Source organism: Pogona vitticeps, chromosome 5 (genome assembly GCF_051106095.1).
Source record: "Pogona vitticeps strain Pit_001003342236 chromosome 5, PviZW2.1, whole genome shotgun sequence".
In the NCBI taxonomy this organism is placed as follows: domain Eukaryota; kingdom Metazoa; phylum Chordata; class Lepidosauria; order Squamata; family Agamidae; genus Pogona; species Pogona vitticeps.
The window spans coordinates 150,005,308-150,031,917 of NC_135787.1; the positions used below are offsets into that span (position 1 = coordinate 150,005,308).

General features: G+C 37.6%; 1 protein-coding gene across 1 annotated transcript in view; it reads left to right on the forward strand.

The window, feature by feature from the left end:
* The first annotated feature begins 513 nt into the window (after positions 1–513).
* The window catches only part of OTOGL (otogelin like), a 102,394-nt gene continuing 76,297 nt past the window's right edge, over positions 514–26,610 (forward strand). Inside the window, exons 1-17 of the mRNA XM_078376806.1 lie at positions 514–1,049; positions 2,081–2,120; positions 5,395–5,443; positions 8,239–8,305; positions 9,269–9,367; positions 10,592–10,746; positions 13,169–13,290; positions 13,736–13,941; positions 16,712–16,839; positions 17,155–17,261; positions 18,580–18,686; positions 19,414–19,539; positions 20,930–21,038; positions 21,268–21,314; positions 22,253–22,398; positions 23,295–23,430; positions 24,948–25,125. Of these exons, the coding sequence (XP_078232932.1) occupies positions 950–1,049; positions 2,081–2,120; positions 5,395–5,443; positions 8,239–8,305; positions 9,269–9,367; positions 10,592–10,746; positions 13,169–13,290; positions 13,736–13,941; positions 16,712–16,839; positions 17,155–17,261; positions 18,580–18,686; positions 19,414–19,539; positions 20,930–21,038; positions 21,268–21,314; positions 22,253–22,398; positions 23,295–23,430; positions 24,948–25,125 (1,922 nt within the window). The 5' untranslated portion in view covers positions 514–949. The remainder of the gene's footprint in view (positions 1,050–2,080; positions 2,121–5,394; positions 5,444–8,238; positions 8,306–9,268; positions 9,368–10,591; positions 10,747–13,168; positions 13,291–13,735; positions 13,942–16,711; positions 16,840–17,154; positions 17,262–18,579; positions 18,687–19,413; positions 19,540–20,929; positions 21,039–21,267; positions 21,315–22,252; positions 22,399–23,294; positions 23,431–24,947; positions 25,126–26,610) is intronic.

A 26,610-nucleotide genomic window follows, 5' to 3' on the forward strand; every position in this document is an offset into this window, starting at 1 on the left:
CCCCCGGGCCATAGTTTGGAGACCCTTGCCCTAGAAGATTCCAAGGATTTTCATGCAGACACACAAGAAACCCATATGTGTTAATTCATGGATGACCATTCAAAGAACTAGTTACAACTGCTCTTCAGTTAAGTAGATTCCTGAGAGGATATCAGTATAAAAGCTATAATAAAATAAATAATGGTGAGGAAAGCTATTTTTGCACTACAGTTTTCAGAATACAGTACTGGGATATTTTGGGAGTTGTAGTCCAAACAGTAACTTTTAGCATCCTGAAAACACCCAATTTCTAGCACTCCTCTGGAGAAAGAATGGAGAGGAAATTAAGTAACAACGAAGTGGTAAAAATGCAGTGCTGTTTGATTTGTGCAGAATCCTCAGAATATCAAAGATAAGATCAGGTTTAAGCTTTAAAATCAGGATAAAGACTTCATTCACTACTTGTGTGAAGCAAACAGCTATCCTTGCTATTAATGCAACTGTATCACAAAAACCTGCCCACTCTCTGAACTCTAAATTGCATTTGCAATATGAAATTGAAAACAAGAGAAAGGAAATCTTGATCAGTGCAAGCTTCAAAGCAGACAGATGCAAAATGATCCCTCAAAAGATCATGGCACAGCACGATCTTTTTCTGTGTCACTGTCCTGAGCGTTATAAAGGATTGATTCAGTCCAAAAGAGGAGTAAGAACGCAGGGTCTCCTGTAACTAATACTGACTCAGGTAAGGAGCTACTATGCATTACTAATGAGAGAAACCCAGCCAAAACGTATGCGGCATTTCCAAATCTTTTTTAAAATCCTCCTCAAGCCAAGCAAGTGAGCCTCATTTTGTTTTATTTTTGTTTCTATTTCAGTTTATCAAATTTGGAAGAAACTGTGAAGGACGTTAACTTTTAAGATGCCATCATAGTTAAGATCATACTTCATATTAAGAAGGCAGACTGAAATGAACATTGTGAGAAAAGTCCATTTCATGATACTGTGGAACATATTTTGGGTTCATTTTCTGTTGTTTTCTTTGGAAGGTAAGTTCTTTTGGACTGTAAATCATTTATAATATGTTTATTAAGTTGCTGTTTTTGTTTTACAAAAACTGTTTACATTTCTAGAAAAATGGAAGGAAGTACTTTGTTTTGTCTTTACTTGAATCTGATGCCAACAGTGATTCTGTCAGAAAGGTTGTTCAGACTGAGGAATTTTGATTTTTAAAAGGCTACCATTGCAATATTTTGTATGTTTACTGAGAAATAAGCACCATGCTCAGTGAATCTCACCCCTCCCCCAGTCAAGAATGTCTAGTGCACAGTCACTATGGAGAGGCCCCACTGAATGCAGGAGTAAATGTGTACAGGTTTACATTTCGCGTCTCTTAGTCTTTCTTTCAGATGCGAAATTTACACTTCTTTAAAAACAAGGTTTGACTTTCTTCAGGAGGAAAAGCAAAAAGCATGGAAGGAAATATGCTGCAATATGTTGTAAACTTAGAATGAAGTGTTCACCATGGGTGATAGTGATGAATATTCTAGATAGTCTGAGAAATTATTTGAGGCATTTTAATTGTGATGTGACTTTATGGTGGAAATAAAAATAAAAGTAACAGATTGAATTATAATGCCATGGTCTAACAAGAGTATGAAATAATCTGTTTTGCCCAGTGAGAATTCTTGTATTTAATGTCAATGAACCTGATACTGCAAGAATTGTACATAGATTACTATAAAAACCTGAATTCAGTCAGTACGCTTCATCAGTCTGATGGCTGCAATACTAAGTGTATACACACCTGTTTTGTGCTTGAATATAGGGAGTTCCATATTCTGAATGAATTCAAGGCTTTCCAGGCCTTTGTCACCATTAAACTTCAATACAGTATCATTTATCTCTGAGAAGTATGTAACCTGGATATACAAGAAAGTCTTGTTAGTTCTTTTTCAACGATTACAACTCCACTTTGTTTTAAAAGTGAACTCTGATGAATGGTGCTTTTCTGAGCTCAGTCTATAGAAAAGATACAAGGCAGAGGAAAGAGAGAGAGAGACAGACAGAGAGATTGATTTTACTCATTTCCATCTAATAGGATTTGTCTGTGAATTATCTCTTCTGAAAAGAACTTCAAGGTGAGTTTGAATTCATTCTATGACAGTACATTTAGCTGGTATCTGTAATGTTACTCTTCCCCACCCAAAGTGTCAGGAATTATTTTCAGAGCAAAAAGACTGTCAAAAACCATTTTTGCAATGAAACATGCCGATTTGATAATTGCAGAAATCCAGTGTAGAGCACACTTTCATGGTGCCTTAGGAGGCAGTTTACACTTGAAAGAGAACCTACTTCTGGAGAAAAATGAACTAAAGGTAGCAAGTGTAATATTTAAGCTGATGTCAGAATATGACAGCCTTAAAACTGATATTGGAGAAGGAAAATAACCTAATACAAAATATATTTTCTTGTGATGCTAAATTATGTGTATAAGGGAAGGTGGGGCCAAACTCTGAATGTCTGATTACGCCTACCTACTCAGGATGTTCCTAAATGAGATGGGGAATATGGTAGGTAATAAATCTCATAATAATACAAAAACTGCAAAAGGTCATATGGACCATAGAAATTATCTGTGCTGGGGTGGATAATTTTTGAGTGTCTGTGGGCCAACAACATTTAGGCTCTTGGCTGGGGGGGTATACAGTAACTCAAAAAAATTGCAAGCATGTCAAGGAATGAAAAAAAAAGTCACTGAGGTGTTTGAGGTAATTGTGTGGCCTACCTTAAAGTGAATAATCTCTCCTGGAAATATTTAGGAGCCACATGCAATCCCATGGGTGCCCTTTTCCTACCCTCGATCTAAGCTGTGCTTTTAATTTCCATGCAAAGTGTAAATATTAATGTTGTTGTTGTTTAGTTGTTAAGTCATGTCAGACTCTTTGTGACTCCATGGACCAGAGCACGCCAGGCCCTCCTGTCTTCCACTGCCTCCCAGAGTTCGGTCAAATTCATGTTTGTTGCTTCAGTTACACTGTCCAACCATCTCCTCCTCTGTCGTCCCTTTCTCCTTTTGCCTTCACACTTTCCCAACATCAGGGTCTTTTCCAGGGAATCTTCTCTTTTCATGAGATGGCCAAAATACTGGAACCTTAGCTTCAGGATCTACCCTTCCAATAAGCACTCAGGGTTGATTTCCTTCAGAATTGATAGGTTTGTTCTCTTTGCAGTCCGGGGGACACTCAAGAGTCTCCTCCAGCACCATAATTCAAAAGCATCAGTTCTTTGGTGGTCAGGCTTCTTTATGGTCCAGCTCTCACCTTGTCAGCAGGGTGATGTATCTGCTTTTATAGATGCTGTCTAGGTTTCTCATCGCTTTCCTCCCAAGAAGCAGGCGTCTTTTAATTTCGTGGCTGCTGTCACCACATCTTCCCCTTCTATTTTCCAGGAGGTGATGGGACCAGTGGCCATGATCTTAGTTTTTTTGATGTTGAGCTTCAGACCATTTTTTGTGCTCTCCTCATTCACCCTCATTAAGAGGTTCTTTAATTCCTCCTCACTTTCTGCCATCAGAGTGGTATCATCTGCATATCTAAGGTTATTGATATTTCTTCCGGCAATCTTAATTCAAGTTTGGGATTCATCCAGACCAGCCTTTCACATGATATATTCTGCATATAAGTTAAATAAGCAGGGAGATAATATACAGCCTTGACGTACTCCTTTCAGTTGTTCCATATCCAGTTCTAACTGTTGCTTCCTGTCCCACATATAGATTTCTCAGGGGATAGATAAGATGGTCAGGCCCTCCCATTTCTTTAAGAACTTGCCATAGTTTGTTGTGGTCCACACAGTCAAAGGCTTTTGTGTAGTCAATGAAGCAGAAGTAGATGCTTTTCTGGAACTCTCTGGCTTTCTCCATAATCCAGCACATGTTAGCAATTTGGTCTCTAGTTCCTCTACCCCTTCAAAATCCAGCTTGTACTTCTGGGAGTTCTCGGTCCACATACTGCTGAAGCCTGCCTTGGTGGATTTTGAGCATAACCTTGCTAGCGTGTGAAATGAGTGCAATTGTATGGTAGTTGGAGCATTCTTTGGCACTGCCCTTCTTTGGGATTGGGATGTAGACTGATTTTTTTCCAATCCTCTGGCCACTGCTGAGTTTTCCAAACTTGCTGGCATATTGAGTGTAGCACTTTAACAGTGTCATCTTTTAAGATTTTAAATAGTTCGACTGGAATGCCATCACCTCCACTGGCCTTGTTGTTAGCCATGCTTTCTAAGGCCCACTTGACTTCACTCTCCAGGATGTCTGACTCAAGGTCAGCAACTGCACTATCTGGGTTGTCCAGGACATCCAGATCTTTCTGGTATAATTCCTCTGTGTATTCTTGCCATCTCTTCTTGATGTCTCCTGCTTCTGTGAGGTCCCTCCCATTTTTCTCCTATATCATGTCCATCTTTGCACAAAAAATTATTAATGTTACAAAGACAAAATTGAGGGAATCCTTAGACTGTTGTGAAGTCTATCCTTTCCATAATACAGAGGATTTCCTATTCTGTTGTGCCAATTATCTGTGAAAGGGTGTTTTTCCTTCACAAGGGAGCTTCATACAGAAGCTCGACAACTATTTGTTCAGGATACTCAAGCTTCGTTGAGGATTTCCTGTACTGAGCAGTGGGTCGGACTAGATAGTCTACAAGACCTTCCCCAACACTACGAATGTGTGATGCATTAGGCAACTGATTTCTTTCTTTAACTGGTCTAATTGTTAGACCCCCCCCCCAAGATAAAACCATGCTTAGCGGTCATGGAGGTTTATTTATAATAAGGGGAATTTTATTGAACCTCACCTCCTATTGAACCAGGCTCCTAGTGGGTATTAATTCACTTCTGTTCAGAACTACATATCCAGTAGCCATTTGCACACAAAGATCTTCATCCATTTAGGTTGTTTGTTTGCAGAAGGCTCCTGTATGCTTATGCTCTCCAGCTGATAAATGTTAACATGGTAACATCCTTTCTCTGATTTAACTTCATTGGTTTACCTGCTCCTTTACAAATTAAACAGAAATAAAAGAAATCACATCTCTGAAAACTCTTACAACCCCTGCCTCTTCCCCAACTTAACTTATACGCCCAGTTCTTAGCCATCTCTCCATACTTTAAATGCTTTGTGTCTGTGAGCAAAAATTAGGGCTATGTTATGCTTTGTCAAAGGAGAGAATGAAAGGAGGACAAATGTGAAGGTTGACTTTTAAAAAAACAAAACAAAACAGAACCTCAACCCAAGAAAGGTGTCTTTGATAAAGTGAGAGAAATCAGAGAGAGAGACCATTCTCATGGGAGCTTGCTTGTTCAAGTTACTTCGACAACTTTGATTATACAAGATCCTTTTTGTTTTCTTCCAGGAATGAATTTAATGCAATTCGTCAGAAAAGAGATCTCTTAGCAGCCGAGGTAGGTTATACCTCAAAAGAAATAAAAGAGAAGCCCACGCACTCACACCCATCTGCATACAAGGGGAGTTTGCTGCTCCTACAATGAAGTCTTTGTAAAGCAGAATGGAAATGATAGCAGCAAGGCAGGGATGTGGAGGAGTAGCTTCTCCATACCTGTTTCCCTGTAGCTCTCAACATGCAAAACTACATTCGCCTATTCATTTGTTCATTCCTTGCAAATCGCTTCTTGAATTAATCACTGCAACAAACGCATATCGAGCAGAAAAAGGGCTCTTTCACTCTTATTTCTTTTGTGAGAGTGAACAAAAAGATTCGGAATTTTGTTAGTGCTTGGCAAAAAGGGCAATCATGAAACAGTAGATGAGCTGGGTTTTCTTCTTCTTCTTTAAATGGTGCTGTTATTGTGACAGCTTTTGCTTTGCTCCACAGCATGTTTCCAGAACACTGTTGGTACTTGTGAAAACTGTTCTCCCTGCTTCCCTTCTCTTGTAAAATGTACGTGACTGGTTAGACTTCTGATATAGTTTCATTGTGGTTTCAATGCATAGTTCCTGTGCCTCCAGAAACTCGGGAGATAAGGGAAGTAGGAAACTGGGCTACTAGGTCAGCCCTGACTTTCTGTATTGGTTGTCTGTTCTTGGTGTTGAGACTTTGGGTCGTGCATCAGCCAAACTTAAAAGACCTTCAGACAGCTTGTGTTGGTTCTGATATTCTCATTATGTCTTTCTTTGAGATTTTTACTAAGATGCAGGTGGGTTCAGTGCTGAGACCTCCATTCCTGCTTCAGGCTTCAACTTTTCTGTTGCACAATGTTCCATTTGCTATTTCAGCGTCATGGTGCCATGGTTAAACTGCAGTACTGCAGCCAAAACTCTGCTGACGACCCAGGTTCAGTCCCAGGTAGCCTGTTCAAGGTTCACTCAGCCTTCCAGCCTTCCAAGGTTGGTAAATTGAGTATCCAGCTTGCTGGGGGGACAATGTGTAGACTGCATAATTAAATTGTAAACAACCCAGAGAGTGCTTTAAGCACTATGGTAAAGGTAAAGGTTCCCCTTGACAATTTGTCCAGTCATGTCCAACTCTAGGGGGCGGTGCTCATCTCTGTTTCCAACCCATAGAGCTAGCGTTTGTCTGAAGACAATCTTCAGTGGTCATGTGGCCATCGTGATTAGACACAGAATGCTGTTACCTTCCCACCGTGCTGGTGCCTATTTATCTACTCGCATTTTGCTTGCTTTCGAACCGCTAGGTTGGCAGGAGCTGGGACAAGCAACGGGAGCTCATTCCATCATGTGGATTTGATCTTATGACTGTTGGTCTTCTGACCTTGCAGCACAGAGGCTTCTGTGGTTTAACCTGCAGCACCATCACGTCCCTTAAGCACTATGGGATGGTATATAAACAGCATGCTTTGCTTTTTGGTCAGGAAGGTTTTTGCTACTTCCTCTGTTCTTGCGTCATCACCCCAGCTTATAATTGCTTCTTAGATGAAATGGAATGCTCTTTGCCATGACAATCTCCAAAGCACTGAGATATTCCAGAGCCAGTTCTGTGCTACCTAAATTTAGCTAGCTTTGGAAGATTGAATACTGGAATATTATAGCATTTTTGTGAAATTTAGATTTGTATCAAAACAATGGCATGTTATCTCATCACTGTGTTGGAACTAAGCAGGTTTTTGACTTCTTATTTTTAGGAGTTGTTGACACTTGCATCTGTGGAATTCTCTGCCACAGTTTTTAATAAAATCCCCCAACAGACCTTACATTTTGGGAATGTCTCCCCTTGTCCACCAGCACAACTAGGTTGTCAGGCTGCCAGAGAATGCTCAGCAAATTTATATTCATGGGATGTGCAGGCATCAGTTCACAAAAGAGCTTAATATCTCATCTAAAGATGGGCTTACAATCCTGAATTTTAGACTTTACTTTTCTTCCTTTTAGTTCAGTTTATTAGAAATGATAGCACCATTTCATGGATTAATGTGAAACAAGGTCAAACAAATGTCTTGTCTCCTTCTTTGCCATTCCTCAGATACAATGCAGTTAGCTGGAATAAAATAAGGAATCCCTTCATGAAAGTTGCACTTTCTGTATGGCACAAATGGGGAGCATTGCTGTTCCCATGTTTTTCTCCAGTTTGTTGATCATCCCCTACTTGCCAGAAATGACAAGAGGACATAGTTTGAAAACTGGCACATGTAGGGGAACAGGTTACCTGCAGAGATCCACCTGGCCCTCTCACTGAGGGCCTTTAAGTCCAATCTGAAGACATGGCTATGCAGGCAGGCCTTCCCTACAGTCATCACCTAGCCTATTTCTTTTCTTTTTCCCCTCTATTTGTTTTTCCATCTTGGACTTTGTGATTAATTCAGATTTTACCTTTAGTTTATTTTTTATGCTTTGTGTAAACCTCTCACAGTAGACATGTTCTAGATGGGCAGTATATAAACTTAATGAATGAATGAATGAATGAATGAATGAATGAATGAATGAATGAATGAATGAATGAATCTTTGTGTTATCTAGTGTTAAAAGTGATAGAGAACTTTGAGTTTCTCTTGAATAAATGGTAACTTAACCCTTGGTATACTTTTCTAAAACACTGCACTGGATGCAGACTTGACCATGCTTTGAGTTGACCCATGGAAATCAAGCACAAGATTAAATCCAGCTCTGTTAATTTCAGTAGTTCTGCTAGAAAGGTGAATGGCACTGCATCCATTCTGCTGATTTGTACTATTGAGTGCTTTGTACAGGCACAAATGATTTAGCCTTTCTGTTTCTTTCCAAGGGCGCTGCAGTCTCCCCTGTGGCTCACATTCATGATGGCATTTCTCAGGCCCAAAATTCATCACGAGGTTAGTAGTGGATTTTTATTTCTGCTGCCTGTTTCAACAGATATTCTAACATCATGTTTAAATGCTCTTGACTTTCATGCCTAGCAATTCTAGTTCTTAGTATATTAGGATGAATTCTCAAGTCTCCCATATTAACTCAGTACTGTTTATGGACCTGAACGTAGACCAGTATTAACGCAGATTCATGCATTTAGCCTGAATGGAGTGTATGAAGGTGAGCAAGGGGCTTGGATGTATGTATACTGGCCTTGCCACCTGACCTTATGTACACTGCCCTGTGAGTCCCTCATCCACACCGTACTGCTAAACAAGATCTGAGAATGGCTTCTACTTGAATTTACTTGAATGTGACTAGAACTCCCTGAATGACTGAGGACTAACAAGCAAACGTCAAGAAAACATTTGAAGGAAAGTTGGGGACTGAGGGGCAAGCATGGTACAGCCTTAGCCAATGTGTACTTAATGGTCTAAATCCATTGTGGCACTCCCTACAACGCCAGAGATAGAGAACCTCTCCCCCTTTCCCTTCTTTCTGCACCCCTTGGGAACCAATTTTGAGATTGCATATTGTGACTATCTTCAACAATGCAAAAGGAACAACCAAACACTTCCCTTAGGACTGATAAAAGAATGGCAGAAAACCAGAAAAATTACTGTCAAATAGTAAAACACCTGTAAAACACCTTAAATGCTGCTTTGAAAGTAACATTTGAAAGGAACTAGAAAACACTTCATTATAGTTAAAAAGGAATATTGTAACTTCTTGTTAATTACTCTTGTTACTTTATATCTCCTCAAAAGTTACTCAAAAGTAACTAATAACAGTAATTGTTATTTTAATCAATTCCTTTGAAACTCCAGGGACTACAATTTGCATTTAGAGATCACCATACTGGGAGAAGCTAATTTAAGAGATTTTTACAATTTTAGTGCTCATTTGTAATTGGCTTTTTTTTGTTATAGGTTCTTGCCCTTATGACTGCCTTAATGGAGCAGTTTGCACAGAAGCAGGAATATGTGACTGTGAGACATTCCAGGCCCAGGGAAAACGGTGTGAAACTGGTAAGTCTCAGTAATAAATTGAGGAGCTGAATTTCATAAAGGTGAGATGTTTGTTGAAATGTTATCTGTCCTACAGCTCCACCTACACACTGGGAATAGCAGCATCTGCAGTGGCAGATTGCTGCCGATTAATGGCTTTCTTTTGCAATTTTGCTACTGCAGATGATGACTTTTTCATTCTTCAAGCATTTTAGCCATTAAATCTAGTTTGTTGAAAGAGTAATACTCAATAAGCTTCAGCAGTTTCCTTCCAACTATTTTGCTGGATATCCACTACAAAACTGTTGTATGTACAACTATTTTTAACAAACTATATTTAACATCTCACTTTAATATGAAATGTCTCTGGTTGTATCATGTGTATCCCTCAGCCTCAAAGATCCTTTGAAGAACTAGAGTATTAATCACCTGCCTTAGTGTCTTGGTCACTTGTTTAAGCACAATAATTTGCTGACTATCTGATTTGTATTCATAGTTAACCAGAGTAGTATGGCAAATACTTGTATTAAATGTACTTGAAAATGTCTGAAAATCCTTAGAGCCAGGCATCTAGGAAGACCCCAAACCTTCACAGTAGAGCCAAGTGTATGTTGATACCTCCACCTCCCTTTCATGTTCAGGTTTATGACTTAGACCCCTCCATGGGCCTCCCTTCTTGTTTTCTTTCAGATGATGGAGTGATAGTGCCACTGATGCCCCAGTGACTTGGGGAGGAGGGTTGGAATGGGGCAGCTTCAAGTTTGTTCTCTTTCAATTTCTTTGAATTTGGACAACATTGTAGGTGCCTTCTTTTAGTTTCTGCCATACTGTGGCAGGAAAATTATACCTTATACATGTAACCTTTTCTGTGCCACCTTGGATCAAAGTTCTCAGGCTGCAAACCAAAGACTTATGGTAATTTATATGCAAGTAAGGAAACTTTCTCTTACTTAAGTTTATTAAATATCTCCTCTGCAATAGCTCAGCAAAGCTTGCCTCTTCCAGAGAAAACCTTGGTGAAGAATTAGGCTCTGTGTATAATTCTCTGACCTGACAGTACATTGCAATCCACATATTCTGACATACATTTGGCAGAGATCTCTGTTTATAACATGATATGGGTGATTGAATTTATATCTAGGTTTTTGATGTGGTTTCAATGATATGATGGTGATAGTTTGAACATGCCAGGTTGCATTTGCCATGTTGGCTTCTGTTGCAAACCAATCATTTTAATGTTTCTAGTTGCAAATGCAGGCAAAGACAGAGATGGAATTTGCAAATCTTGGGGGCAGCATCACTTTGAAACATTTGATGGAATCTACTACTATTTCCCAGGAAATTGTTCTTACATTTTGGTGAAAGACTGCGGTGATCCAGAGCCTCAATACACTGTGTGGGTAAGACTGGATGTTTGGATCAAGAAGAAAGAGGAAGCAAAATGCCAAAAAAGTTTCCCTTTTAATTCCATGCTCTACAACAGATTTCTCTGCAATCACTTTGCATAGATCTTTTTTCAGCTGAAGATAGATGCACGTGGAGGAAAGAAGGACCTGTATGATTCTGTTTGCTCATTTATGCATGTCTCTCCTATTGAGTTCAGAGACTAATCTGCTTATGGTACCATTGACTACCCAATTTAAATTTAACTATTTGGTCTGAGATTAAGAAGACTCCTTGCAGCTAATTTAAAATGGCAGAACGAGAGAAATGTAGGGATGATGTAGGTCTATCAAATGGGCCAGCCATATTCTGTTTAACCATGCAGTGAAAGAGACTTGCATTTTTCTCTTCTCATTGTCTTAAGAATATGCAACTAGTCTTTGAGTGCAACCAGATGCATCACCAGCAGACATATGGGTTCTCCTGTGTCATTATTAAAAAACAGGGGAGTTTGATATGGTTGACGGAAAGTGTGAATGAAGGTAGGGAACAGAGAGGATCTTAATCCTTCCCCAAACCTATTCTTTTTGTTTTAAAACTTCTACAGCACAGCCATTTTTCTGATCACTTCTGCTCTCCCCCCTCCACCTGAAAAATAAACCAGTTTGGGGTTAAAAAGCACTAAAGGCCAGATGATTCTTCTTTGTTCTTCTGCTATCATCATCTCCAGTTGTATTTTTGGGGACTCCACCACTAGTTTGTTGTATAAAGTAGGCAATAGATCAAATTTCAGTATATCAGTCAATAGCAGTTATATCTAGCGTTGTAGTGTCAAGCTTTTGAATTACTTGGGAAGACACATTCACTAAAGAGGCAGTGGATGCAGTCAGAGTCTGCCCTAATAGTGGCTGGTTATCAAGGACAATTTTATGCCCACCATACAGATGCCCAAGATACTCTTAAGCTACATTCCCTCATCTGCTGGTACTTGAGGTGATCTGTAGTAAGTGACTCAGATGACTTATTTTAAGAGTAGCTTAATTTCTATGCTACCTTCTGGTTCTACAAAGTTTCAGAAGAAGCAAGCTTATCTGTGTATTGGTAGGTTAGTAATTTTTAGAGGTGTGCAAATTTGTGTTTTTGAACTGTAACCCCCAGAATCTGCACACTTCTAGTACCCAGATTGCTGAGGGCAGGAAGCAATGTGTAGCCTGCAGAATTAACTTGTAAACTACCCAGAGGGTGCTTTAGTGCTATGGGGCAGTATATAAGGGGCACACTTTGCTTTTTGCTTTTCTAGTAATATTCAGAGAGAGAGAGAGAGAGAGAGAGAGAGCGCTGTGCTAGTCTGTTTGAGCATCTGTACCAATTATGGTGTCACCTTTAAATCCAGCTGATTCATTTCATTGTAAATTTTTGTGAATTACAGTGTGTATGAGGAAATGGATTTTGAAGGCACGCAGTGAAATAAATCTGATAGTCCTAAAGGTGCTGATAGAACTTTTGTTTTTGTTAAGTTTAGTCTGGTTTAGACATGCTAGTCCTGTCAGTTAAATATTGTCTGGATTGCTGGTATAGCATCCAGTTTTATAAAACCACTAACTCTATTTTAGATACAAGGTTGAAGTAGTTTTACTACTACTCTAATACACATAAACGTTGCCCCATAACCTAAGCTATTGTTATCTGTTGCAGCAACATTGAAGTTTGTATTTACTGTAAATGAAATTCATTGTGAAATAATGAATACAGACTGGCAGCAATGTTAAGGGTTGATAATTCTGGGGCAAGTGATATGCCTGGGAAGCTTTTTGTGTTATATTTTCTGCTTACATAGAGATTCATCAGTGCAAAATGCATGTGTGTTTAACTTCAACTCTGAAGACCCCATACATGATCTCTCCCCTACCCTTGAAAATTGATCAAAACAGACCCAACTTTTTCCCATTCTAACCTTTTGAGGACTATTGCTGTATACTGTGTTAGTCATCCTGTAGTTAATGGCTCTCAGGGTAACATATACCCTCATGCATGTTTTGTATTTAGATTTTTAAACACAGTGGCCTGAAACCAGCATAGCAATGTCCCTACAGCATCAGAGCAATAGAACGCCCGCCGCTTTCACTTTCCCTTGTAGCGCTTAGAGTGGCCCAAACGCAAGCTCTGGGATAATTTCCAGTTCTCCCAATCAGATCTTTTGGATGCACAGGAGAGCTGTAATGGGAAAGAGAGCTTGCCTGCTCCTTCTGGATTGGGCTCTTCTGTGAACAGCCATCCAGCTTTGCGTTCTGCACAAAATATGGTAGGAAAAGTTGCTCCAACTGTTTCCAGCTCAATGTATTTTATGGATATATCTAATGCTGCATTAAAGCATTAGATGCTTTAATAGAAAAGAATAGGTCTGTTACTCACTTTTCCATGTGCCTTTCTGTCCCTAAGATTCATAACAGCCCACATTGCTTTGGTTCAGTTTACTCTTGCCTGAGGTCGGTCAGCTTGTTCTTTTCAAATCAAGAGGAAATACTCATTGTGGGGCACGAAGTCAGAGAAGGGAGCATCAGGTAATCATTGAAAAATCTTTGTTGTTTTTTCATGGAAATAATGTACTGCACAGCAACGGATGAAATAATTTTCTGCAGAACAAGTCTATTATAGACAGGGTGTGATTTAAAACGTTGGTATAGGGTAAATCCAATGTGAGTGTGAATTAGAATAGTTCCATTGTACTGAATGATATTTGTTAATTACAAGTCGGTGACATGTTCCATTTGCTTCAATAGGTTCACTTTAACTGGAATTAAAATTAAATTTAGCCTGTAAAGTTAAGATTTTTATTATATAATATAAGCAAACACATAATTTCTATATTTGTTTTTTATTGGTAGAGAGTTATTTTTTTTTTTAGACAACTAAGATTTGGAGGCGACCAAATAGATATTAAGGTACAGTAGTATGATATACAGTGGGTTTGACATATTTAAATGGCAACTTGTTTTGTTTTTCTAGGTTGATGTTGCCCCAGACCATTGGAAATATATTCATTGAGAGATTAGCAGATTATATTCTGGTGAAAACTACATTTGGCTTTTCGTTAGCTTGGGATGGAAACTCTGGGATTTACATTAAACTGACAGAAGAACACAAGGGGAAAGCATGTGGTCTGTGTGGAAATTATAACAATGATACCTCTGATGAATTCATAATACAAAGTCGTAAGTGCACCAAACTGCTATGTGATGTGTAAAAATAAGTATCTGGTTCATATTTTCTGGTAATTGTGAGACACTGTTACAAGAATATTAATATGTTGTGAGTTATAGTTATGTAATTTTTTTCACAGTTTGTTTGGAAGAGATGTGGGCAGACTGTGGATTGGGATGGGGACTGCCCCTTCCCTGGTCATGAGATGTAACTATTGGGAGAGAATGCTATTACTGAATGTGTTGATAGGATGTTAGAGAGTAGTTCCCAAACTAAGGTTTCCAGATATTGTTGCAGTTACCACAATCCATAGCTAGCATGGTTTATGTTGATAGGGTTTGTAGGCAAACAATATTTGCAGACATATGGTTGAGAACCACTGCTTTAAAGTGTTCAATCATGTTACATCTTTATTCTTATAATCTTTGCAATACCCTCTAAGGTAGGAAAGTTGTGTTATCCCCATATTGTAAGGTAGAGAGAGAAAGCAGCTCACTGACAGCCATCTGTCTGAGTACAGTGACTCAAATGGTTCTTACCCTTTGATGGTCTTGTCCATCGGTGAGATGTTTTGAAAGCTGACAGTGAAGGTCAAATTTTATGTTTATATTTTAATATCACCATTATAAATATCAACAGAAATCAGTAGTTCCTAACTTGTTTTTTGAGTCACAAACCCTTTTATAATATAGCCATGTAACATGCAACTTCCATCACCACGTTTGCATAAAAAGGCATTTTTAATGGGGTAAAGTCATCCCTTCTCAGAAAGTAGGGGTTTCTTTCTCCCCCTAAGGGTCTGTTTATTATTCATACACATACTTGCTAACTAAACATGGGCACAAATCAGAACAATGGTGACTCATTTTGATTAATGATTCATCATGGTCACTGAATCACAAATAATAAATTTACAATTTTTTTCCTGATGAATCAATGAATCGATTCATCAATTTGTTTTTTTACTTTAAAACCCTATAAAATGGTTCCCCAGACACCTAGAGACACCAAGTTCAAAGGGAAGCTTCCTCCGATTTTCATCTACAAGCTCTTCACATTTGGTGAAGACTGAATTTCAGACCAAGTTATATACTCACAAAGATGATTCCTCCAGGAAAGTGCCCTTTAGCAGCTGGCTTGGGGAAACCCAATCGTCATCAAACTTGTAGGGATTGTACAGGAGAATCAGAGGCAATTTTGGTGTCTCTAGATTCCTGGGGTCCATTTTATAGCCAGATGAATCAACAAATCAAAAGTTGCAAAAAATCATTGAGTCGTATTTGTCGGAGCAATGATTTGTACAAATAGGAATAAAAAAATAGTGATTTTTGAATGAATTTGGTGATTCATTTTTTAAATTCATGCCCATCTCTAATGCTAACTTTAATATATGGCTCTGAAAGGTCAAGGACTAGAACACATATAAAGTGACCCATGACCCCCCAGAAAACACTTTGTAACTCCCTTGGGGGTCCTGACCTCAGGCTAGGAAATTTTGATATGAACAGTCCAGAACACATGATATATCTAAAAAATAATGAAGACTTTTAGGAAAGTCAAAAGGTTGACATTCAAAAGGAAAACTAAGAATATGTACAATAAACTGATTATTTGTTTTTTGCTACACTTTCCTTAGTGTTAACACTTTCCTCAGTTAATATAAAACCAACACTTATACAATGTGACCCTTTCCCTTCTTCTTGATTATATTAAAATATAAGTTATAATATTAAATTATTATATTTAAACACACACACACACACACACACACACATATGTTTAAATACAGTAATAATGTTCTGTGCAGAAGGTCTAAGTGTTTAAATGCAGAACTCTACCACTCTGATAAAGTTGTGGGAGGGGACATTAGTCTATTGTGGCATACCAATGAATACCATGTAGTTGGAGAATGTGGTTTTTGGTCAAGATTGTTTTCAGTCATATACACTAAATGTATTTGCATAAAATGGAACCACAAAATCCTTATTCAGGAATTACCTCCCCAAACTAGTATATTTACTTTTATAGATTATTTTTCCCTCTCTTGAGTTTAACTGAATCCCCAGTCTTCCAAAAAAGAGACTACACACAGCCCTTCTCTTTTCTTCTCTCCCCCCCCCCCCCAATCTTTGTTCAGGCCTGGTGTCTGTTTTCTGACTCCTGGAGCAATGTTTACAACAGTGCCCTAAAACAACATAAGCCATAAATTACTGCATGTACAGATACCATACACCCAAGAACCAATGAATATTTAGAATGTTCTACTTGTGAAACAGATATTTCATTCAACATTTCATTCTGTCTCCATATGTCTGATGAAGTGGACATGTTCACGAAAGCTTACATTAAAATATAATAGCCTTTAAAGTGCCACATTTTTTTGTCTTTTTTTGGTTTCTTTGGAATTTGATTGATATGCTTGCACAGACTAATACGGCTACCTCCTCCAAAGCCTTCCCAATAGCTAGGGGAGTCCCTACCTATTTTCTTTCTCTGTCACACAGAGAGCCTACATATGAGCAGGACCTCTGTCTGTATGTTGAAAGCAGTGATGGAAAGGGGATGGGATAGACACTCCCCTTGAAGTGTGATGAGTCTGTACATGAAGGCAATGCCCTAGGGCTAGCATCACCCTAACATTAGTTCCATGACTGAAAGGGCTTTACTAATTTGCATAAATGAATAAATATTATGCCATATGCAGGTGATTATTATGGCATTTGCAATATAATGAAATGTCATCACGCTCTTACTCTTGTGGAAAATTATGTTCTTCAATAGGTGACCTTAAAGAAGACATTGCTGAATTTGCAAACAGTTGGTCTGTTCAAACTCCAAGCGATGCAACATGTGTAGCTACTGCATCTGACTTTCCTAGTCCTTGTTCCAACAATATGGAATCTTATGAGGCAAGTAGGCTACTTTTCGATTTCACATAGAATAACCTCTAGCAAATTTATGTTTATGTCTGTCAGTCTTAAAAGCCAGGAATGGCTTAAAAGCCATTCCTTCCTCTTCTCTAATTTAAGATAACTCACTCTCCTGTGTTAGCAGAAAGCATGTGTTAATATTTGGGGGATGGACGGTATTTGTAGAACACAGGCAAATAAGGTATATGAAGAGATTTCTATTGGCCTTGGGAATAGTTGTTAAATAATAACTAAGAATATTAGAGTTGATTAAGCTCATATGCATTGATGTAACTTGTCTTCTTCTGCACACAGGATATCTACTTCAAATGCCAAGTACTCTTGCAGTTTCCTTTTTTTAGCTGCCACCAAAGCATTGACCCTTATCCCTATATTTCCAGCTGTATGAATGACCTTTGTAGGTAAGTAGAATACAAGCAATTTTTTTTAAAAAAAATCTGGGCTCTTATGAAGCTATAGTTATTCTTTCTTTGCCCAGGAAATGACTTTCTACATTAGTAACGACAGAGAACAACACACTTTGCATTGTTAAGCTCAAAAACAATTAGAAGTGGATACATTCTCCTTGGCTTGGAAGTGCATGGAGATATTGCCAACTTGCTTATAGCTCAGTTCATTGCCGGACCAGTCCAGATCTGCTATTTTTTTTCTCTCAGAGTAGTCCTCAGCAAAGCCTGAAGAAATCTCTTTTCTTTTTTCTGCAAGTGAGGAATGTGAAGAACTTCCTCTAGGAAGATTGGGGTTGGGAAGAACAGCCAAGATAGATGCATAAATGTATCTCCTAGTGTGGTGTCATGAGCAGCTCTTAAATACAGCCACTTACGAAAACAATAAAGCTGCTTCTAAGGGCTACCATAAAAAAAATCCCTCCCCCTTTGTCCCCACGGTGGGGGGATTCTTGTGGTAAGAGAATTCCCTCTACTGTGTCAGTTTTCACAGGACCAGCTTTTTAGAGGAAGTCTATATTGGGAAATCTTCTCCAGACTAGTTTTGAGGGATAGGTGCTTCATTCTTGTCTCTCTTTTAAATGGAGCATTACTGAGCACTTGACACTCATCTCTGGTCCTGAGCCTAATATCTTTGTCGACATCTCTATCTACAATGGAATCAATATTTGTTTCTTCAAATGGAAATTTGGGGCTATGTATCTTGGATTGCGTTAATGTTGAATTTAGGTTATTTGTTAAAGAGAATTTTTGCTATGAGGTTTAATGCAGGAAGCATTGTGTGGAGTCATTGTTTATATATATTCTTTCTTTTGAGACCCATTTTATTGGATTATATGTGGTAAGATGAAGCGGGTTTGATGGTAATAAAAGGAGATAATGAAGCTTGACTCAATGGCTTTATAATAAGTGATTCTGAACCGCCAACAGGCATTGAGTGATATATCATACTGGGTGTAAAACCCTTGGAAACTTGAACTGCTATAAAAATGACATTTTAACTATCATTGTTTCTTAACTTATTTTCTATGAACAGAACAAAGCTCTATTAACAAGTCAGTGCTTCCCCATTGTATTTAACTCTCTGAAAAGAGAGCAATTCTCTTGAAGTTATTTTTATTTATTTATTTATTTATTTATTTATTTATTTACTTATTTATTTATTTATTTATTTAATTTATACCCCGCCTATCTGCTCAGAGTTATGGTATTTATACAGAATTAATTTAAGCATAAAAGACTTAATCAGTGAGAACTTATTTTGCCATTTTAGAGCAGATGATGATGAAACTTATTGCCGAGCAGTTACAGAGTATGCTAGATCATGTGCACATGCAGGCTACCCGGTACGAGATTGGAGAGATGACTTTCCAGCATGCAGTAAGTTTGGCTAAAGAACTTATTTTAATACTAGTCAGCTGAAGGCTAGATTCAGGGTGTCTTCACAGGTGTCTTCACAGTACTTGCCTGACCACCCTAAGGTTAAAGATAATCTTTTGGTTGCCAATGAGCCATCTCCACTGTGGTACCCAATATACTATTGTGGCTGGAACACTGTAACCATTCAGATTGAATGTAAGAGGAAGTCTAACCAATAGATTTCAGCCATTTTGCTCTGTAACCTGCTGGCTACACACATTATGAGAATGATTCAAGATCATGTTGAATAACAGGTATCATCTCCATTAGTTTTTTTCTTTTGAATAAAACTTTGATATACTATCCTTCATTATAATGGTGCTGGATGGGGTTAAATTCCCTATGAAATCACTGGTGTGTAGCTGGAGGGTGTTTCTGGATTTGTCTCTGTGTTTGGATGCCCAAGTCTTGGCAGTTTTCAGGAGTTTGGATTTGAAGCAAATGCTAAATTTAGGATACTAGTGATGAGTTGTTGTTATGCACTGTCAAGCCAGAGTGATGAGTTATGTTAGTATTAATATGCATTACTGAATGGGTAATGGGTTAATACCCATTACCCATTCAGTAATGCATATTAATACTAATATAACTCATCACTAGATAGATTTGCTAGATAGTTCATGTGTATTTTGTGTTATTAATCAGATGAAATGAACAATGAGATAATTTTTAACTTGTCATATTTTAGCTGATAAGTGTGAAGAAAGTTTTATCCACCGGGATTGTATTAGCTGTTGTCCACCAACCTGTACCTTTGAGAAAGATTGTCTTGGCAGTAACCTTCACTGCTTGGATGGATGCTACTGCCCAGATGGTAGGTGTGCTACTTTTTAAAAATTGGTTTTGTAATGTCAAGCTGTATCAAAGAAAAGCATCTTTAAATGTGAGCAGCATCCAGTTGCTTTGGCTGTCAAAGATTCCTGTGGATTTTCAAGTTGCTTGTATTTGTGTACTAGTAGAGTTTTGTACATTGCTAGTAAAAACCTTGAGAAAATACTTTTGACAGTTCTGGATCAATATTTTTTTATGAATTATGAAGGATTTACAAATATATGAATGACAGAAATAAAAATGGAAATAAAATACGAAGTGCTCTGTGGCAACTTAAATACTAACAAGTTTTTTTTTTTTTGGCTTTTTGTTGATTACAGCCAGTATGTCAGAGGTGTAGAATCTAAGTCTCAGGCAACAGTCCATGAAAGTTTATGCCAATGCAATGAACTAACAGGCCAAGTAAAATGCAGAGCTTCTGATAGTGTATTCATCATCTCTATCACAGCTATAATCATGTATCACCCTCTTTTACAGTCTACAGTGAAATATTTTCTGATTTTAAGCGACGGATTAAAATCCGTTGCTTAAAACGGATTTTAATCCATCGCTTAAAATCAGAAAATATTTTAAGACATTTTGAAGAACAATCAGTTGAAATTTTCAAATGTAGATAAGGTTTAATCCCAATGAGATTTGTTTCATTTACACATTGCAGAATATCATTGCTACCTATTGGCTTAAACACTATCACTTAGCATAATAAATTGCACTAGAGCAAGGCTGTTGCATTAGTGGAGATTTAGTGAGTCAACTCCTCCGTAAGCTCCAGTAAATCAAATGGGCCTGTTCTAGTTATGACTTACTATACGAAAGTAGTAACTAGAGTAAGCTCATTTGAATCAGTGGAACCTACAGAGGAGTTGACTCACCAAATTCCCACTGATTCAATTGGCGTACTCTACAGTGACTTACTACTTTGAGCAAAAGGATTTCAGCCTTTGAATGATTAGTAAAAACTGTGCCATAGATCCAGTTGCTTGTCTCAACAAAAGTAGATCTACTGAATGAATAGAAACCTGGTAAATTAACACTTAATGTAAATTCTTTTGATTTAGTAGATATAACAATAATAATTGTGTGCTGTCAAGTCACTTATGGTGACTCTTTCCAGGGTTTTCTTGATAAAGAGTACTCAGAAGTGGTTTACCATTCCCTTCTTCTGGGACTATCTATGCAGCTTGCCCAAGACCTCACAGGCTGGCTCTTCTGGCATAGACAGTCAGAAGTCAAACTCCTAACCTCTGTCTCTGCAGCCAGTTATCTAAACTACTGAGCTATCCAGCCAGCTCTTAGTGAGTCTACTGTACTTGAATTTAAACTTATATTTTTCTTTATACTGTAATCTCATTGATTGTATCTTTACAATGTAGGTCTAATATTGGACAATGGAACTTGTATTTTTCCATCTGATTGCCCTTGTGTTTATCATGGGACAGCTTTTCCTGTAGGGTCAACAATTGAGCAGGAATGTAGTCATTGGTATGTAATCTTATCTCTTTCTTTGCTTTCTGGATCCTTGTAGTTACTTTGTTTTAAAGCATTCGTTTTGTTATGTTACTGTTGGAAAAGTGTTTTGTTTTGATAGTCATGTTCATATAGAAAATAGCAAAAGTACTACAATTTGAGATTGTATTATCGAAAGGTTTAAAATGTTGTCCTTCTCTCTCACCAAATGAATGTAGTTAACATATTATCTATTTTTGTTCAGCATTTGTATTGCTGGCATTTGGAACTGCACTGAACATGACTGCTCAGGTAATAGGGTTTTTTGTACCTGTGAAATATCAGTTGAAATTTATTTATTTATTTATTTATTTATTTATTTATTTATTTATTTATTTATTTATTTATTTATTTATTTATTCATTTATTTATTTATTTAATACACAAAAATATGTGTAAACTTTCTAAGCCTGCACAATAATCCTATGCATTTTTACTCAGATGTTAAGTTCTGCTGAGTTGATGTGTGTATATTGATAGCCAATTTACTTAATTCCATCCCAAGAGAACAGTTGAACTGGAAAGTTCAGGTTCAGGTACTTGAGTATCTTTCAAAGGCATTAATAGTTGGGTAGTATTAATCACTTGACAGCAGCACACATGCGCTCACGTAGAAAGTGACATGTCAGAATGTGTGGCTGACCTTCTTGGGTTTACTTCTTCTTTTGTTTAACTGTCAGTTAAATCAGGATGTCTACAATTAATCATAGTTTTCTGTTTTATCTAGAGTAGCAAACTATGATTGTTAGCTTTGGAATAAGCCAGGATCTTATATTAGCTTGATTGGACTGATAACCATGATTGGATGGATTGGCCAGCAACAGCTTACTAGAACCTTTCTTTAACTGCAGCTTATGCACTACGAGGATGGAAGGGGCTCATCATATGGGCAAAATGCTCATTTGTCAATTGCCTCATTAAACTGGGAATAAATTGTGTGAGCTGGGCCACCAACTTCAGGAGCCATGGAATCCAAATTCCTTTCGAGGTCTCTTACTTGGCACATAAGAGAACTATCAGAGTGTTCTGAGTGGTTTTGTCTAGCTGCAGTCTATAGCTCATCTGAGAAGCAAGGAAGACCTTGGGAAATTTTAACATTACAGTTATCCTGCAATTGCTGCTATTGCTTGTTATACCATTATCTAGGTTTTTGTGAAACAGTTTTTCTTTTTATCTGTCCTTCCTTTAAGCTGAATGTTCAATTGTTGGTGATTCTCATTTCACAACTTTTGATGGTCGCCATTACACCTTCCTTGGGATCTGCCAGTACATTCTGGTTAAAGGAACTGGGAAAGACAAATTCACAATCACATTACAAAAATCTCCCTGTGGTCAGGTGAGGTCATACTTAAATTAAATTTTTATAGTGATAAATGTCCACATTTCTTATGCGTATAGAGACAATAATTTAAGAAGATTAGCAATAATAAATCACTCTTTTTCTTAATAGTAGGAATCTACCTGATCATGACTTGGGTTTGATTTCACTTGTAAGGATTGTCTTTTGTAAAATCAATTGCACCTTTTTACTAAGATTAAGTCTACAGAGCTTTTCATTCATGCACGATTACACAGGCATCTACAGATCTGGTTACAGTCTGAGCAGGTGTCTTAGACAGATAAATGCTTTTGGTGACAGGGCTGAACAGGCAGGATATACTGCCAACCAGACAAGAGGTGTTTGAAGCTGACTGAGATATTTATTTGATATTTTGTAAGCTCTCTCATTTCTTGGAACAATAAATCTAGGAGCTCAGAGAACATTAAAATATTAATAGTAGGGCTTTTCAGCTCGTAGTAGCTACTTAAATCCAGAATATACTAAATTTGTTGCAGCATGAACCTTTCTTTTTTAAGGAAGTCCTGCTTTGAGTTTAATTTATATTTTACTTAACTGAAGTGATTGCATTCTGAGAGCAAAAGGAAAGGCATTTAATTTATAACCTCTAAATGACGTTGATTAAATACTGTTCTTCTCCTCTCTAACTCTGTTAGTCCATTGGCTAGACGAGAGTATAAGTCCTGACTCTGGCCTTTACATTATTTTTCCAATCACCTTTTGCTTTTATCACAGGGTTTGTGTGAGGACAAAATTGGGGGAGTGGGAATATTGCCCTGTGTTCTTGGAAAAAGCATAATAAAATGCAATATAGTTTGAGAAAATGAAATGCAATACAATTTAATAAAACATTGTCTATATCTTTTTTTTGTGGATCCCCCCCACGACTGCAGCACACCCATAATCTTGACCATGCATGTATTCAGTCTATAACACTAATTCTTGAAGATGACATAAGCAAGCAAGTGACTCTGAAACGGGGTGGTGAAATTCAGTATGGTTATTCCAACCAGGGCTTTAATTTCAACGGTAAGACATCTCTAACATATTTCCCACATGGTTCATATTTCTTACACCTTGGTGCTTCAAAGTGGTATTAATATATTATGTTAGTATATTCTAATCAAACTGGGTATTGTATTGACAGGGAAATATGTACATACATATATGCTCTCATGGAGTCTGAAGGACAAATTAAATCATTAAAAATGAACTAATATCAGTCTATCATCAATATAGCCTCACACTGAAGCCTCTTCTTCAGTTTCGGTACTACAAAACTGACCAAGTTAAATAAATGGAGGGCACTGAAAAATAAGCATAAAGACTTCACTCATCATGTTATCTAAATTAGGTAGTTGACCCATGACTCTGGAATTCTATATGCAAAAGTGAAAATTAAAGAAATTAAGCAAGGTTTCTAGCCCTCAGCCCTATCTTGTTACAGTTAATTGATATATTATGCCCAATTAACATATGTCTTTCACTCATTGGGTGGACTGAATTAGCTTGTTGGCTTATGTCTCTAACATTCTGTACAGGAAAGCAAAAATACATAAAATTAAACATGATTATTTATAGGCTTCTCTTATCACAGAACATATATCATGCTCTGGGCACTTTGACAAGAGACTACATTGTGAAAATATTTTAAACATCTTCACCATATGTATATAGCTTCAAGGTAATCTATTTAAAGTGTAAGGCTGGATTAACTGCATAGTTCTTCTCACCCATTCTCACCCAGTTTCCCATTTTAGGAGCAAACTCTCAGAGGATATGGAGGAAGTCATCATAATTTTCAGTGTTTCTTTTGTTGTTGTTCGTAGACAGGATAAATGTTGCTAAGTTATTAATGTACAAAATGTTAACTACCTCTAAAATTAATGTTTATAACATGTGGCAGACATAATTTTGTGGATTAGTTGTGTGGATTTTGAAAGTTTACCATTTGTAAGTATCCCAGAAGAATGAGTGAGAATCTGAACATAATACTTCAGTATCTCTGTAATTTAAAATATATTATATTATAGTTATCATTGTTATATATTTATTTGTCATATTTATGGCCACCTTTCTCCCCCAATAAGGGGACTCAAGGTGGCATTAAAAAGAATTAAAAACACAGTAATTTATATACAAAAAAATTAAATGGAAAAGCTGATTAGAATAACCTGAATGATTAAAAATATATAAATCATTATAGACTGCAGGTGCACTTGCCCTTTGAACATACTGTATGTGCTCCTATTCTGGTGGTGGAATAGGGAAGTCATTTTCCTTTATTTCTAGTTGCTCTAAAATCACCTTTGCAGGCTGCAGCACCCCCTGTATAGTTCCAAAGGGTCCCATGAAAGAGCCTTTCAAAATGGAATACAAAGCCTGCAGAGAAAAGAGCATGAAATGTCTCTCCTTCTTCCAGAAGGAATATTCTGGCCTAAGACCAATATCTGTGTGTATGTAATTATCTGTCTGTGAGGTCTTACATCTTAGGAAAATTGCTTGATTTTTGTTTTGGGTTTTCTCCCTTCTTATATTATATGTAGGATATGTTGAAGTGCAGAATCTGTCTTCATTGTTTGTGCAGCTGAAAACAAAATTTGGTTTAAGAATCCAGTTTGCTAAAGATGGCGGAAGAGTGTATATTCAGCTAAGCACTGATTGGAAAAGAAGAACTTTGGGTCTATGTGGAACTTACAATGGAAACCTGAGAGATGATTTTCTGTAAGTTTGATTTCAACGGTTACATAAATCTTAATTTATTCAGACTTCTAGTCAAGTTGCATTTTGTGAGTAATGTTATGATATCTTGAAATGCTTGATGGCATGTAACACAGAGAGGCTATAGTTAGCTAACTTATCTTCACATGGCAAACAAAGCAATGGAGATATTCCCAGAAGGAAATCTTTGCCTTCATATGGTAGCTATGGGAAAAAACTGTATATGTTGGTTCCCAGACTGTGAGACAGTGATGATGTTTTCTATGCATAAGATTCAGTTTTTTCATGTTGCAGCACATGTGAGCTAAAGTTCTGTTGGGCCAGTTCCACCTGAAATCAAAACCAGGCAAAATGGCTAGTAACAGAGGGCAAGTAACTGACCCAGAAGATTGGGTATAATCAGAAATCCATTTTATAGAATGCAAACTCATATTCTTTTTCCTTTTATCTCCATGGTAACCAGTTTATTCTAAGCCAACTCATGACTCTCCTTCTGTCACCTCAGAAACACTCTGCACTCTCTCACCATTATAGGGAGACAAATATCCATTCTCTCTGTCTCCTTGCAATACGTATACGGTACCTCCTCCACATCACACGTATTTTCCTCTTCTCCATACTGCAAGTGAATACGCACACACTGTTTTTTCTTTCCAGGTCTTTCTAAAGCCCATCCTCTCTCTGGATCATTCAGAAAGCTTTTCTCTTTCTCTCCTTTCCACACACACACATGTGTTCCTAGTCCATTCAGATATAAAAACACATAAGCCATACCAACCTGTTCTCTTTTCTGTTTGGGAGTGGAGGTGCAGTGGGCCCACTAGAGATGAAAGCTCTGACTTACCACAGCCATTTTACTTTTATGTGAAAGTCTCTGAGCCTTGTTTGCAGACCAGAGGCACAGATGGGAAATGAAGATGGCAGCAGGAGGCTCTTACTTTGCTTTGAAGAGAACCCAGGCTGCTGGTAATAGTTTCATTTTATTTTAATGGAAATTCAGGGGTAGGATGGCGCCTCAGCAGGAACAGAACTAGGCGTTTGGCAATAGATTGCTGCAGGCACATAACACAACTGCCTATGTCTGGGTAGAGTGGGCGGCATATAAATTAAATAAATAAATAGATAAATAAATAGATAAATAAATAAATTAAGTAAGTAAGTAAGTAAGTAAGTAAGTAAGTAAGTAAGTAAGTAAGTAAGTAAGTAAGTAAGTATTGGCTCTGGTTTGCTGGATTTCTGATGTGTTAACTCTGTAAAGTGATTGGTAAAAGCTGTGGGGCAGCTGTGCTATGCTCTCCCATCTACATAACAGGCTGTGGGATTAATGTCAAGGGACACTCTGCATAGTCTCTCTTTCATCTGATTACTGGTTCCCACAGTTCCATTGTGTCACAAAACCCGTGTTCCATTAGCATAGTCTTCCATACAGGCATATCTGTAAATACAGTACTGAACTAAAAAGATTATGCCAGATGACAGTCATGTTCT